The sequence below is a fragment of the Canis lupus genome, chromosome X, assembly GCF_003254725.2.
Source record: "Canis lupus dingo isolate Sandy chromosome X, ASM325472v2, whole genome shotgun sequence".
NCBI classification, from domain to species: domain Eukaryota; kingdom Metazoa; phylum Chordata; class Mammalia; order Carnivora; family Canidae; genus Canis; species Canis lupus.
This window is the reverse complement of record NC_064281.1, coordinates 85,221,605-85,237,844: the sequence shown is the minus strand read 5'-3', so window position 1 is coordinate 85,237,844 and position 16,240 is coordinate 85,221,605. Positions and strand designations below refer to the sequence as shown.

Below are 16,240 nucleotides of genomic sequence, written 5' to 3'. Positions count from 1 at the left end.
CAGAGCTCTGAATGTTAGACATACATCAAGGTGACCTTTCTTCTACTCACTTCAACACATACCCAACAGTTTAAAATCATGCACAAATCACCAGTGAGGTGACTCAATGTAGGACCGACTTGTTTTATCCTGATCTGATTTTTCTCTTCCTGACCGCCTCCATGGCACAGAACAGAGTGGATTGTGGGAGTTAAGAAAGATTTTTTTCTCCTCTGACCACACTGCCCATCCCTAGGGGAACCACTGAAAACTCAACTGCTGCTGGCTTTTTTTTCTCTGCCTTACAGCCTGGCTTCCTTCTCAAGAGCCCCCCACCACTAGATCCTCTACTCCAACCAAGGGACTTCCCCTCATTTCCCAGTGTCTCATTAGAGAGGGTGGGTGGGGTTGGGGAGGGTGGGGGAAGAGGAGGGCGTGGGGGGGGTGTGAACCTGGTCACTAACCAGGTTAGTATATCCTAAGCTCACTACTCTTAAATGAACACTTACTATAGTGCTTGACACACAGTGAGCACTCAAATGCTCATTAGTATTTAACCTCTCTGGGAGTCAGTTTCTCTCATCTGTAAAATGGGTGTAAATGCAGTACCAACCCCCTGGGTTTGTTCATATGTATAACGTGCTTTTAAAATTATCCAAAACAGAAAATTCTGTGTACATTTAATCTGTGACTATTATGACTGGTATTAGAGAAATACTTGGAGGGTACACAGAAGGTGTGTGTGTTGGGAGGTTTGGGGAAGAAAAAGTTCCACTTGGGTTATGAATTTGAAATGCCCACTAGGCAGTGAATATTCAGGACTGAAGTTTAGCAGGAAAGCAGAGAAGAGAATTTTCTCACTTTAACAAGTACAGTAAATGTCTGCAAAGCCCTTTGGGCTATGAAATGTCATACAACATACAAAATTGTCCCTCCCCTTAAGAAGTTTACTATGGTAAAAAAGCTCTACATGAAAGTAAGTGTAACTAACATAGGTCGGGCTCTAAGGTACCTCAAGGAAGAAGCAAAGTGGTCTGGGCTTGAGGAAGAGGGATCGCCTCTGGCTGGGGCAATTACGGAAGGCTTCCAGGAGGAAGTGAGATTCTCTGATTTAAGGATTCTCTATAGCCTTTCCTTCTGACTCTCATGCCTGCTGATTCGTTCCTTCTCCGAATGCCCTGAGTCTCTAAGTTGTCATTCCTCATGACAACGTAGTCACTTTTTCCTAATGCCAAATGGATCCAGATTGAATGACTGCACTTTATTCTGACCTTTCTTTTTATGAAGTGGCTCTAACAGAAGAATCAAAGCAGTGTAGGGTTTTTTTTTTCTTTTTTATTACATCCTTACTTGGGAAAATCTCCCGAATTGGAAGGGAGTGGCCTTCACTAGTCTGTGGCCACCAACCAGCTGAGAACCTGAAACTTTTACCATCTGTACCGCTTGTGCTTGTGCGGGCTTCTGAACACAGACATTATTGCCTATTACTTGTGTTATTTGAGTTTGGCTGGTCTGTCAGTGAGATCCTGCAGGTCAGAGTCACTGTGGGTCTCTCTTGTTGTGGCCCTCTCCCCACGCACCACACAGAACTGGTCATGGAGCAGGTGTACAGAAATACTTGTTGCAACACCTAAATTGAGTCACATTGCTCTTGCATTCCCTTAGCAATGAGCAAGTCAAATTTGGTTCTGCTTTGAGGTCAGTATGTGAATGAAGCACTAAAACCACGTGATCATTTAGACAGCTGTAGGAACAAAAGTTTAATCCAATGGACTAGTGAGGAGCTAAAGAAATAATTCTCCTCACTGAATGAATGAAGTCAGAGCTCTGCCCAGGTGAAATTGAACCAGTTTTCCTAGTTGTCTGGGGGAAGGTCAGGCTCTTTCTGGTAGAACCTGACGTTATTCCTATCAAGAATTACTCTTTCGAGGGGCAAAGAGCTATTGAGCTCTTCCATTTAAAATGCAGCTTTATGTCAAAGGAAGAAAGTCAGGGCTTTTCCAAAAGTCCTATGTAAGGAAAAAATTCATTTTCAGCCCTTGCCTTAGAGCATTGGAGAAATAAAGCATTGCAGATTTTTAAAAATAAAAGGAACTGTACAGAGGGCCCTAGCAGGTTTGTGAAGAAAAGATGTAGACGGTTGGAAAGGGGAGTGCCATAGAGATCTGGGCTGGGGCTAAACTAGGAAGGTAAGATCTTCAGCCCAGATCTGAGTTTCTGATCATTCCTCTTCAGCGTTGCTGGTGTACAGGTCCTTTATAGCTAGGTAACTGGCTAATATGATACACTCACTTTTTTTTTTTATACACTCACTTTAAACTGTTATGGTTTGGGGCACCTGGGTGGCTCATTTAAGCACCTGCCTCCGGCTCAGGTTATGATCTTGGGGTCCTGAGATTGAGCCCCACATAGGGTTCCCTGCTTAGCAGGGAGTCTGCTTCTTCCTCTGCCTCTGACTGCCTCTCCCTTCTGGCTCTCCTCTGCTCGTGTTCTCTCTTAAATAAAATATTTAAAGAAAAAGAAATTATATTCATGTTTTTAGGAAGTGGTAACATATGAAACTATTAACTAAACCTTAAATGTTAGTTTTTTTAAGATTTTATTTATTTATTCATGAGAGACACAAAGAGAGGCAGAGACATAGGAAGAGAGAGAAGCAGGCTCCCTGTGGGGAGCCCGATGGGAGAGTCAGGATTTGATCCCAGGAACCCAGGATCACACCCTGAGCGGAAGGCAGACACTCAACCACTGAACCACCAAGGCATCCCAACAGTTAATTTTTTTTAAAGATTTTACTTATTTGAGAGAGAGAGCATGAGCAAGGAGGAGAGGTGGAGGAGAAGGAAAAGTAGACTCCCCGCTGAGCAGCCCTACAACATGGGGCTTGATCCCAGGATCCTGAGATCAGGACGTGACTCAAAGGCAGATGGTTAACTGACTGAGCCACCCAGGCACCCCGTAAAAACATGAATATAATTTCAACACCTTGACCCAAAGCAACAAGTGATAGGAACATTTCAATCACTGTGGCCAGGCCAGTGGGGACAATACTGGGAAATTCAGCTTTCTGCAGGCCCCAACTCATACCATATATGGATTGCCAGAGTGCAGTGTTTAAGGGCTTGGTCTTTAGAGTCAGCCACACCAGGGCTCCACTTCTGGCCCCACCACATACCACAAATGTGATCTTGGGCTTAGTTCCATCATCTGTGAAAAGTGTATAATGCTAATATCAGCCTTTAGGGTTGCTTTGGGGTGATGCATGTGAAAATCTGATACAATGTTTGGTACATTGTAAGAGCTCAATATATAGTAATTAATCTACGTTAAGAGTAGTTGCTAATTTCTTTTTTTTAAGGTTTTATTTATTTGAGAGAGAAAGAGAGAGAGCACAAGCAGGGGCAGAGACAGAGGGAGAAGCAGACTCCCCGCTGAGTGGAGAGCCTGATGCAGGGCTCCATCCCAGGACCCTGAGCAGAAGGCAGACACTTAACTTACTGAGTCACCCAGGTGCCCCAAGAATAGTTCCTAATTTCAATTTCTAGGAGCTTTGTCTTAACTACCATACATCACTCCCCGTATACCCTAAGGAAAGAAAGCTTTGGAAAGACAGCATTCCACCAGGGTTCATCTATCACATACCTATTTATTCAATCACTCATTTAACAAATATTTATCCAGTGTTTGCCTTGTGCCAGGTGCTTAGCAAAATGCTGGGAATATAATGGAAACTAAGATATGCTCCTAGTCCTTGACCAAGACCCAGTCTTCCAGCTTTTAAGAAGCTCTCATATTGCTCAAACCTTGTTTTGTTGTTTTGTTTTGTTTTGTTTTGTTTTGTTTTGTTTTGTTTTGTTTGAAGCCCCCTGGGGAGGAATTTGGGAAAGGACTCTATCCTTTTCCACAATCCAACAACCCAAATACAACATCACCTCCCACAAAAAGTTAAAAAGTCGCGAAGGGAATACACTTCCAGAATGGTGGAGTAGGGACTGCTGAAAATCCACTCGAAAAAAGCAACAAGGCATAGGAAAAATATTCCAAATAAACATTTCACAACTCTGAAAATTAACCAAAATTTTGCACCAACCAGAGGAACATGTATTCAAGAAAAACAGCTGAATCTTGGTAAGAACAGCAAGTTTTGTGGTATTTTAACTTGCCTATTCCTCTCTCCTTTTACCCAGTCCCAAGTAGTCTTGAAAATCAATAGACTTGGAACCACAGCAACTGTGAAAAGCAACAGCTTGGCAGCCATTGGAAAGGAAAAGATTGGGTTTGGCGCTCCCCTAAAAGACCTGTCCCCAGAAAATTGTCATTATATGACCTGTCTGGCAACTCCCCGGAAAAGCTCCATTTACAGAACTCATGTTTATGTGATCTTACTCAGGACCAACAGCCCTTTCCCTAAGGGAATTTGTTGGAAAATTCAGCAGCAATTGTTTTGCATCACAGCCACCTGAAACAGTGGATAGTTGTTGAGGCAAACAATATAGGCTTAAACAAAAAAAATCTGAATCCAGAAATATATAGAAAGGATTGTACATCATGACCTAGTGGAATTCATCCCAGTAGTACAGGAGTGATTAACATAACAAAATCAATGTATTACATTATATCCATGGAAGGGAGAAAAACACACATAATCATTTCAATTGACATAGGAAAAGTATTTGACATAATTCAACATCCTTTTGTGATTTAAAAAAAAAAACGCTCAGAAAACAGATTAGAACTTCCTTAACCTGGGCAGCCCGAGTGGCTCAGTGGTTTAGCGCCACCTTGAACCTAGGGCCTGATCCTGGAGACCCGGGATCAAGTCCCATGCCAGACTCCCTGCATACATAGAACCTGCTTCTGTCTGTCTCTCTCTCTCATGAATAAATAAAATCTTAAAAAAAAAAAAACTTCCTTAACATGATGAAAGCCATCTAAGAGAAAACCATAGCTAATATCACACTTAATGAAGACCAACTGAAAGCTTTTCCCTTAAAATCAGGAATAAGGATAGACTTATTGATAAATGGAATAAAGAGCCAAAAGTAAACCCTGATATTAATGGTTAGTTGATTTTCAACAAGGATGCCAGAAGAAGAATATAATGGGGGAAATAGTAAGCTTTTTTAAAAAAAAAAAAAAGTGTGCTGGTACAAGTAGATATCCACATGCAAATGAATGAAGTTGGACCCCTTTCTCACACAATATGCAAAAGTTAATTCAAAATAGATTAAATACATAAACATAAGAGCTAAAGATATCAAATCCAGAGAAGAAAACCTAGGTAAAGACCTTTGTGACCTTGGATAGAGTGATGGATTTTTAGATATGGCAGCAACAGCACAAGCAACAACATAAAACACAAATTGGACTCCATCAAAATTAAAAATTACTGTTCTAGTCGCCGTACAGTTCGGCCCTTAGCACAATCAAGCATACAACACACACTCCTCTGTTTTTCCTGCAATCTCTCCTGAGGCATTCTGGAAATTGAGTAGAGATTGATTAAGTAACCTGTCAAATTTGAATTTCAGTATGCAAACAGGAATCGGGATTGTGCTTTCAAGGCTCACAGATGTTTTGGGCTTTGATACTACATGGTGGCTTAATAAAAACCTCCTTTATAATACTGTAATTGCAGTTTGTTCTGCCAGAATCCACACCACCCTACACTACTCTTGTCAGATTTAAAAACAGAAAATAAAAAATAAAAAACCAACCAAACTTTGTAAAATTACCAACTTCAGCCTAATTGAAAATCAGAGCAGAGGCAATGAAGATAGAGGTTAGATGGTAATATCTATTATTAAGAGAAGCTTCACCTCTGCACTTTTGCCTAAGGGAAAGTGATTTCTGGAGTCATAATTCTTGGGGATACACAAGGGGAAGTTGCAGGAGGTCAACTGACGTGGTCCAAATATTTACTTGGTCCTGGCAGCATCATGGAGCAATGTCATAGTACAGGGATTGGCAAACTATGACAAAAGGGTGCCTGGGTTGCACAGTCAGTTGACTCTTGATTTTGGCTCAGGTTGTGATCTCAGTGTTGTGAGATATATAGCCCCATATTGGACTCTGTGTTCAGCAGGGAGTCTGCTTGAGATTCTCACTCTTCTTCTCCCTCTCCCTCTCCCTCTCCCTCTGCCCCTCCCACTGCTCTCTTGCTCTATCTCAAATAAGCAAATAAATCTAAAAAAAATAAAGTGTTATTGGCACACACATAGCCACACCCATTCATTTACATATTTACAGATTTTCTATGGCTGAGTTGCCACTAAAACAGTTGAGTAGTTTCTACAGGAATTCTATTGACTGCAAAGGCCCACATATTTACTATTTGGCCTTTTACAGAAAAAGTTTGTCAGGGCTCCTGGATGACTCAGTTGGTTACACATCTGCCTTCAGCTCAGGTCATGATTCTGGAGTCCTGGGATTGAGCCCTGCATTGAGCCCAGCATTGGGCTCCCTGCTCAGCAGGGAGTCTGCTTGTCCCTCTCCCCTGCTCATTTTCTCTTCTCTCTCTCTCTCTCTCTCTCTCTCTCTCTCTCTTTCTCTCTCCTCAAATAAATAAAATATATTTTTTAAAAAGTTTGTCAACTCCTGCTGTAGGACATCAGTACATCAGTCCAGATATCTCCACTCAGTGTTGCACAGACAAATCTAACTCTGCATGCATTTCCATAAACCTACCTGTTCCAGCTTCAGTGTTCCCACTCTTGGTTGATGATGACACTAATAGCTACCAATTCACCCAAAAGAGAAGCCTCCCTCCCCTTTATAGTCAATCCACATCTATTACTTCCTTCCACCTCCTCACTGCATTTTACATCTGAATTCAGCTTTCCATTTCCACTGCCATTACCTTAGTCCACATTGTAATCATTGTATACCAGATTTCTAACCAGTCTTCCTGCTTCAAGTTTTTCCTGCTTTCTACCCTCCATTCATCTCCCACTCAATCCCCAGAAGGATCTTTCTAATGTCTAAGTCTGATCCTATTGCATGCATAGTAATATTTGCATCTAAAATTGAATGATCCCTTACTATGTGCTAAGCACAGTTCTAAATACTTAATATGTAGTAAGTGATCTTTTTTTCAAGATTTAATTTTAGAGAGTGAGTTGGGGCAGGGTAGATGGAGAGGGAGAAAGAATATCAAGTAGACTCCCCACCAAGTGTAGATCCCAACTTGGGGCTCAGTCCCACAACCCGGAGATCAGGATCCAAGCCAAAATCAGGAGTCAGAAGCTCAGTCGACTGAGCCACCCAAGCACCCCATAAGTGATCTTAATTCTCACACCAACACTAGCCGGTAGATGCTGTTGTCATCTCGATTCTTCAGACAAAAACACTGAAGAACAAAGAGAACCATGGCGATCTAGCTCCAGAGTCTCTAATGGAGAGTCTCAACTACTTACTCTACTACTCTGAACACACACAAACACACACACACTCACACACATAAACATATCACTTATGGCTCCCTATCTCTCTTAAGATGAATCATACTATTTGCAGGAGCCAAAGGTTATCATTTTAATCTTCTGTAACACCTGTCTACCTCCCCAGCCCCATATCCTGCCATTTATGGCTTTGCATTTCAAGCTGTAGCCACGGCAGACTGCTCTAGTTCCTCATACAAGTCATGTTCTTTTTTAACCTTGATGCCTTTAGTTATGTCATTCCTTCTGCTTTGGCTGTTCACTCCCTTCTCCTCTCTTCCCCTCTACTTAACCAAATTCTACACATCATGTACTGCTCCACTCAGGTATTGCCTCCACTAGGGAGCCTTGGCTGAGCAGTCCAGATTTGTTCTCCATTGTGCTCCCATTATGCTTTGTTCTTATCCATTTTAATTTTAAGCCCTTATTATACTGTTTTATAACCATCTTTTTATATATCTTTCTCCCTCACTAGACTGTGCATTCCCAGTGCTCTTCCCACTGCATCCAAACGTCTTGCTTAACCCTTCTAATTTTCTATACTTTTTTAAGGAAATTTTTATCCTAGCCTCTGGCATAGACTGAAATGCCAAGAAAAGTAGTAGTAAGGGACTATAAGATTGTGTCTTCTATGTGACATAGGGCATGTTGGGGATCATAAGCATCTTTGAAAAAGATGAGATGACATGATAAAAAAATTGACAGCTTATTTTTTTTAATTTATTTATGATAGTCACACAGAGAGAGAGAGAGAGAGAGGCAGAGACACAGGCAGAGGGAGAAGCAGGCTCCATGTACCAGGAGCCTCACGTGGGACTCGATCCCGAGTCTCCAGGATCTCGCCCTGGGCCAAAGGCAGGCGCCAAACCACTGCGCCACCCAGGGATCCCGACAGCTTATTTTTGATAGTTTCATAAGAGTAAACAGCTTTGGGGTAGTCTAGACTCCCAAATATACAATGGCTCAAACACACTAGAATCCTCTCAGTCATGTAACATTCCAAGGCAGTTATCAGCAGGATAGTTCTCCTCTATATGGTCCTTGATGGATAAGAGCTGACAGAAAATCCTAGGTCATCCTGGGTTACCACATCCCAGTCAGCCAGAAGCAGGAGAGAACATGGAGGAACACACATGGGATACCTCTACAGACCAGGCCAGGAAGTACCACTCATCTTTTCTCTGCAGTCCCATTATTAGGAACCTAGTCACGTGGCCACATCTCACTGCAAGGGAGACTAGAAGGTGTAGTCTGTCCCACTGTGTGCTCAAGGAAGAACAGAATGGCTTTGGTGGGAAGCTAGTCACCTTCACATATATACTAACAGTAAAGTTGGGCTAGTCTACCTCGGGTGTTGGGTAAATGATGAAAGAATTTTATTTCCTTTGTCCTAGTAAGCTATATGTTACAGCTCTGTTTAACCTTTCCCATGGGAAGCTGGGAAATATAGGCAGTATTTAAAATCATGGCTGACTGTTGAGCTCCCTATTGAGTTGCTTACAGGGAGTAGAAACTTGATGATGACTTGCAATGCTGATGATTCCTTAACTATTAATCATTGACACTTTGTAGATTACCTTTAAGTAAAATCCCAGCTGGGTTAGTACACAGCATTGTAATTTGGGCCCCTAAATATTTTCCCCTCCTCTGCATGTCTAGAGTTGAGAGGGTGTTAATAGATGGCAAAATAGTAAGCTCATTCACTGTGAGCCAACCAAGAGGTGCTCAAAACCAAAGGGTAAAAAAAAAAGACAAAACAAGCAGGGAGCTCATTTGCATTCTAAACCATAGCCACAGGCATGAGCATATTCCGTGCCAGTTTGTGTTTGCCCAAACACAGCACACATTTGTTGACCTCAGGTAAGCTCGGGGAACAAGTAAAAGTAAAAAAAAAGAAAGAAAGAAGAAAAGAGAAAGAAAGAAAGAAAGAAAGAAAGAAAGAAAGAAAGAAAGAAAGAAAGAAGAAAGAGAAAGAAAGAAGAAAGAAAGAAAGAAAGAAAGAAAGAAAGAAAGAAAGAAAGAAAGGAAATATCCCCATGATTCTCCGCTAATAGATATGGATATTCCCAGTGAAACTTCATAAAATAACTGCCCAGGCTCTACTCCCCAGAGATGCCCAATTTGTGACCCAGAAATCTGAATCTTTTAATGTTCACTGTATGATTCTAATGGAGAGCCAAGGTTCAGGAACCATTTCTCTAAGATTATGGGAGGAAGAATAGGGAAGCATGCTAAAGCACAAACCCAACAGAGTGATTTTGCTTAATATATGAAACAAATATCTCTAAGGAAAAGCCAGTCTCATAGCTTGACACATAGAGCTGTCCCTGGGGTTAGATCCATTCATGGAAACCTGGAAAACAGGCCCTTTCTGGGGATTGGCCATGCAGCTGGCTGTAAACTAGGAGATGTATTATGAATGTAGACTTCCCCCTGGACATCCAAGATGCCTAATTTGTTCTCTTCTTTTCCCAGTTTGTTGCTCAGCCTAATTGCCAACAATTACTTGCCACTCTGTGGTATGACGGCTTCCCTGGATGGCGACGGAAACACTGGGTAGTCAAGCTTCTAACCTGCATGACCATTGGGTTCCTGTTTCCCATGCTGTCCATAGCTTATCTGATCTCACCCAGGAGCAACCTTGGGCTTTTCATCAAGAAACCCTTTATCAAGTTTATCTGCCACACAGCATCATATCTGACCTTCCTCTTCATGCTTCTCCTGGCTTCTCAACACATCGTCAGGACAGACCTTCATGTACAGGGGCCTCCCCCAACTGTGGTGGAATGGATGATATTGCCTTGGGTTCTCGGTGAGTCAAAGAAAGTAGGCTCTATGGCCAGATTGCCTGCTGCTCCTGTTTGAAGAAGATGCTGGAACAGGCAGAAAGACTGGCCCTGAATTAGGACATCATCTCTTTGTGCAGTGGGGAAGCCCTTTGTTGGGAGTCTCAAAAATGTGGTTCCTTCTTCCCTAGATCCTGGTCACTTAATATTAGATGGCTCACAGTGAGATTGGCAGTGAACCCAGGGCTTAATTCTGCTAACCTAACATCTTCAAGGACAGGAGATTGTCAATTGGTTTAAAAGGAAAGCCAAGTATCAATCAGAATGGATTTTGGATAAGACAGGCAGAGCAAGTGTCAATCAGTCTATTCAATGCACTTCCTATAACTCAAGAGCACTTGAACCTATTGCTTTCTTGTAGCTACTTCACACAATCCCAGTGCTTATTCGGGGTTCACATCCTATATGGGTACTAATTCCACAATCAGGAGGGGAACCTGGGAAATTCACACAATTCATGGTAAAAGTAACTTTACCAGTAGTCTCCAAGCATGGTTAGATTGCATTGGACCCTCCAATGCACTGCTATCCCCCAAATCCTTGCTACTCGAACTGTAATTCCCAAATCAGCAATGTCAGCATCATCACTTGGGAACTTGTTAGACAGAATTTCAAGTCCCACTGTGGAGCTAGGGAATCAGAATCCATTCCAACATGATCCCCAGGTGATTGGCATGCACTTTAAAGTCTAGAAAGCACTGCCTTAGACCACAGTCACACCTTTTACTGTCTCCTAATTCCAAGATTCAAGAAACATCTACGCCATCAGGCAGAATTCCACAAAACTCCACACACGATGAGAGGAGAAAAGAGAAAAGAGGATTCTAAATTATTTTGGGCCTCATTGCCTAGCTTCAGCCTCAACATCCAGTAATTTGGTTGGTGGTTAGCTAGCTCACCTCAAAACTTACTGAGTTTTAGCACATGGTAGAAACTAACGACTATATGATAATACTGACCTCATTAATTTATTAATGAAATTAATAAATTTCCTACTTCAAAATTGGAAGGGGGTAGAATCAGGCACCCAAAATTGTAACAGCATTCCAAGAACTATAATAACAATGCTAAAACGTGAGTAGCACCCAGAAAAGTATAACATATGAGCATCTTCAGGTAATGCCTATCAGGATTGGCAAGTCCATAACTGAGCGGTGACACAGGAAAGAAAATGAGCTACATTATTATTACCATCTCTGGAGCCTTCACTCCAGTGATCTCAATTCATTCATTGTTTCTGCCTATCTTTACTCAAGGGAATCCTACTGTGATGACTATGATGACTATTCTGACCCTGTCTAGAAATAAACATCTTGCCTCCATTCCTCAGGTTTCATTTGGGGGGAGATTAAGGAAATGTGGGATGGTGGATTTACTGAATATATCCATGACTGGTGGAACCTGATGGATTTTGCAATGAACTCACTCTACCTGGCAACTATTTCCTTGAAGATTGTGGCCTATGTCAAGGTAACTTGGAATATCTGCCATTTTTTAGGCAATTTATTTGGGTTACATTAAGCTTTAGCACAGGGAGCAAGAAGAATTTAGGGGAAAAGTGCTGTCAACAGTTCAATCCATGCGGGAAAGTACCATACAAACAGGCACTCTTTCAATAGATTATAAGTAGTTTCCACCTAAGTGAAGAACAGAACAATTTACAAATGAATTTTTAGCTTCTTAAACTCTGACAGTAGAAGGGTCTTTAGCCACCCATCCACCCATTCAGTATTTAAATCCTCTCTATTATAATATCCTTGCCAAGAAGATGGTCCACAGATGCTTCCATAAGTCAGGGACAGAAAACACACTGAATTCACAATCTCCAAAAGCCTCTCTCAAACCTTGTCACTTCATTAAAAAGTGCCACTTTGTGTTTTTCTGATATTATTTTCCCTGGGACACATCCATTAATAATCCTTCCCAATGGGGTCAAACAACAAAGCTGTTCCTTTTCCTGAATAGTGCTTCCAATGTAAAACCATCTCTCCCTAACTTTCTGAGTTGACTCTTCTCAAAGCTAACTATTCACTCTTCACTCAAGTGTTCTTTATATGACAGGTAGTAGAACCTTAGAAACTTCACTGCAGAGGACAGATATCTTTAATCATCTCTGCCTCCGTCATTACTTCCAGCACAAAGATGACTATTCAAGATGTTATAAATCTATCTTTTTGAGTATCACTCAACCTATGCCTCTCTACCAATTTAGATAATGTGTACACATACACACTACCGTAATGTTTTTCCACACAATGTACAACCTAAATTATCCTGAAAAAAAAAAATAGCCTCATGGCCAACATCTCACATTGGGTAGTCCCAGGCTCTGAGTTCAGATTTGGTGCTCATTAGATGATAGAATGGCTGGTTCCTTCTACCCTGAGTTGAACTTCTCCAGCATGAGGAAAAGCTGACAATCCAGTCTCCAAGATTGTCTAGTCAGTCATGCTTTTTGGCACTAACTCCCACATTAAGGAGTTTTAGAATGGGAATATGGCTGTCCCCCAAATCTCTAACAACTTATTTTTATATCCATAATATGCATATTGCATAAATTTGAAGACCTTGGGAGTTAGTTATGTGGAGCATGAATATTGAATGCAGTCATGAAACATTTTTGAAAGAAGCCTAAGAGTATGCCTTATCCTTGTGGTGATCGTTTAACACATACTTACAACTTCCTTACAAGAAAAAGCTGGTAAGGAAAATGTTTGAATCTCTCTTGTTAATGTGCCTGGATGAAATCCACGTGATTCTGGAACTCTGTGGACTAAGTAACACTGTTTGCCTTTAAAAAAAAAAAAAAAAAAAAAACCTCTTCCTTTGGAAGTTGTATTTATACACAAGAGGGACAATAGATTATCAATCTAGAAATTGGTGGGTTTTGCTTAAAAAGGAAAGTTTAGAATAAATGATCAAGAAAAGGATTTACTCTTAAGGATATAAACATGTGTCTATAGATTCCCAACATTAGCTAATTTTATAACCTATCCAATTTCACTGGCAAGGATTCCAAGGAGCTAGAATTTCCCCATCATGTAGTGGATGGATAAATCAGCTATATTAAGCTGAGTAAATGCCCCTCAACTGATAAACAACCCAAAGGATACATTTGCCAAAGAGTTGGAGTTCTTCTAAAAAAAAAAGGAGAATTTATGAAGCAAGACATGCCACATGCAGATTTGGATTTGCAATGAGAAATTTCAAATGGTCAGTCTGGTCCGCTCATCCACAGAGACACACTAGTCTGAGATGAACTTCTCCAAGTAGGTTAAGACAACCTCTATGAAGCGAAGCCACAAGAGCTGGTCCCCGGACTCCCTTGAAACATTTCAGATCACTGTTGTACTAAAGCAGTACAGAAATGCCATGGGGTAAGCTGGCCTTACAGAAGATCCTTTATTAGAGCAAAAATAATAGTCAACAATATATATACTCCACTGCACATGGTCTGCAACAACAGAAACCAAAAGGTACATACCAAAGTACTCAAAAGGACAAATACATATAAGTCTGGCCCTTAGTGCCCCCCAGATAATCCTACAAATGGAGAATAATTACCTTTTTGTCTTCTAGGGTACTACCAGCTAGATTTATCCCACCATCACCTTACTTTCATATGTTCAAACTAAATGTGAACTTTGACACTCATTGAGTTGTGGTCCTTTCTTCAGCTAGTACTTGGCTGAAGACACAATTTCTCACTCTATCCTTATTATTATTATATCCCTAAATTAGGCTGGCCTTCTTCATATTTTGCTTCTGAGTCGACAGAGTGCGATTTATACCCCTTTGAAATACATGGAGGCCAATTTTCAATCTGTATTTCATCTCAAAGAATATAAGAAAAATCACTTGCCTCCTAGTATCACTAACTCAAGAATCAGGAAACCTGAATGCAATCCTTGCTCTGACCCAAGCTAGATTACCACAGTTGATTCTTCTACCTCCCTGAGCCTGAGAATCTGCCTCTAAAAAATAAGCAGACTAGACTAGATTAGTGGCTGTCAGCCTTTTAATTTTTCCCATGAAACCATATCTTGAAGTTAAAACTTATTAGGAATTTCAACACATTAAAGAGCTCAAAGATTGAATCTGGGTTATGGAATCAATCTTCTAGGCCTCCTCTTTGGCTTCCAGAGAGGCTACCAGATGCCTCTACTGAACCTTCAGGCTTCAAGGAACACAATTTGCAAGCCACCTGTGTTAGACCAGAAGTCATCAAACTACAGTCTGCAGGCCAAATTTGGCCTGCTGCCATACCCATTTGTTCACTTATTCCCTGTTAGTTCTACAAGGAAGAACCGAGTAGTTGTGACAGGGACCATATACCCACCAAGCCAAAAATATCTACTATCTGCCCTTGACAGAAAAAGTTTGCTGAACTTGATGCAAAATGAGCCTCAAGTTTGTTCCCTGATCTCATATTCTATATATCTTCCTCCAAAGGTATAGATGCAAAACATAGATTTGCCATAAGAATCATGTTTCACACTTCTGAATATTCTGCACATCCAGACTCACTGTCCCATGGACAGCAGACTTCCCTGTGCTTACAGTTGTGATTATGGAAGGAGAAAATCCTGAATTGTGAGCTGTGCATGTTCCAGTTGATAATTCCTAGCTTTAAAACATATGTCTACTTCATTATCAGCAGTCTCCATCTCTTGCATAGTGCTCAAAACTTTTAAAGACCTATCTAACATATGTGCTGTGATATCAACTATCATTTGAACATTTAATGGAGATAATACCAGACTGACTCTATAGAAATCTCAGTTTTAGTCCTGGCTCTGCTACCAACTTGCTGTGTGATCTTAAGCAAGTCACTCTGCCTATCTGGATTTCAGTTCCTCCATTTATAAAACAGGCATGAAAATACCCACCCCTCACAGCAATGCAGCCAATGTGGGGTGTTCTTATTGTTGTTTTTGGAAGGAAAAGTGTCGAGATACAGGATTTGGCCAAGAGCATAAAAAAATGTATTAGTCACCTAAAGTTCATCTGAAACAGAAGCACAAGTGTGGCAAGGCTTCTCCCAACTCCTCTGACAGTGAAGAGCATTGGATACACACAAATGATTTTAACAACACCAGTTTTGTCAGTTGTTGGAACTGAAGCACATCTTAGAAATGCTAACAATATAATTTGGCCCCCAATGCAACATTTTCTCAGAAAAGTTGTTTACATTTAGTCCTAAGAAATTGTGATATTTAGATGAGCACTCAAGGCAATATGCTTCAAATTGAATTCCAGGCAAAATCTACTTCTGTCTTGGGGAAGGTAATAAGCAAATTCTTATATTTCCATAACATCTCTCCTTATGGAGTACACGCTTTCTCACATATGGATACATAATCACAAACCTGTGCAATGGATAGGAGTAGATATTATCCTCATTCTATGGTGAAATTGAGAGATACAGGCCATTTTAAGTTGACAAAGCCCAAGTCAGACCTACGGTCTCACAATGAAGCCATCTTTCTATAAGACTACTCCCAATGTTCCAGGAGTGGGAAGTCCAGGATGGGGCTGAGAAATGGACAACCAATCCCGGAAATACTGGTTCTTCCCCTCCTTCAACCCCCTGGTTCTTCATTTGTACTAGAAGGACATTTGAACTTGTAGGGCTGTCAAAGGAATTATAAATATATGCGTACACCACCATGTGGAGCAGTACTAAATTCACTACCTGGAAGGTTGACATACTATCTGTAATAATATAAAATACATTGCAGACTGCTAAAATTCAGCAGAAAACTGAATGACCCTCTAAGGTTGCTCTAGCAGCCCCAAACTGCAAGTCAGCGAGGAAGTCAGGATAAACATTGCGCACTGAGGTGGCCGAACCTATCCTTTATCATTCAGAAACTACAAGTTGCCTGTGATGCTCTGAAGAAAATGGGGGTTTGGAGAGGTAAATATGATTTGAAATCTCATTAGGAACCAGAGTAATTTGCCCCCACTACCTTG

At 41.0% G+C, this 16,240-nt stretch overlaps 1 protein-coding gene across 1 annotated transcript in view; it reads left to right on the top strand.

Annotated features, from left to right (window-relative positions):
- TRPC5 (transient receptor potential cation channel subfamily C member 5) overlaps positions 1-16,240 on the top strand; it is a 180,181-nt gene that overhangs the window by 110,230 nt on the left and 53,711 nt on the right. The window contains exons 4-5 of the mRNA XM_025431527.3: positions 9,894-10,230; positions 11,595-11,734. Coding sequence (XP_025287312.1) covers positions 9,894-10,230; positions 11,595-11,734 — 477 coding nt within the window. The remainder of the gene's footprint in view (positions 1-9,893; positions 10,231-11,594; positions 11,735-16,240) is intronic.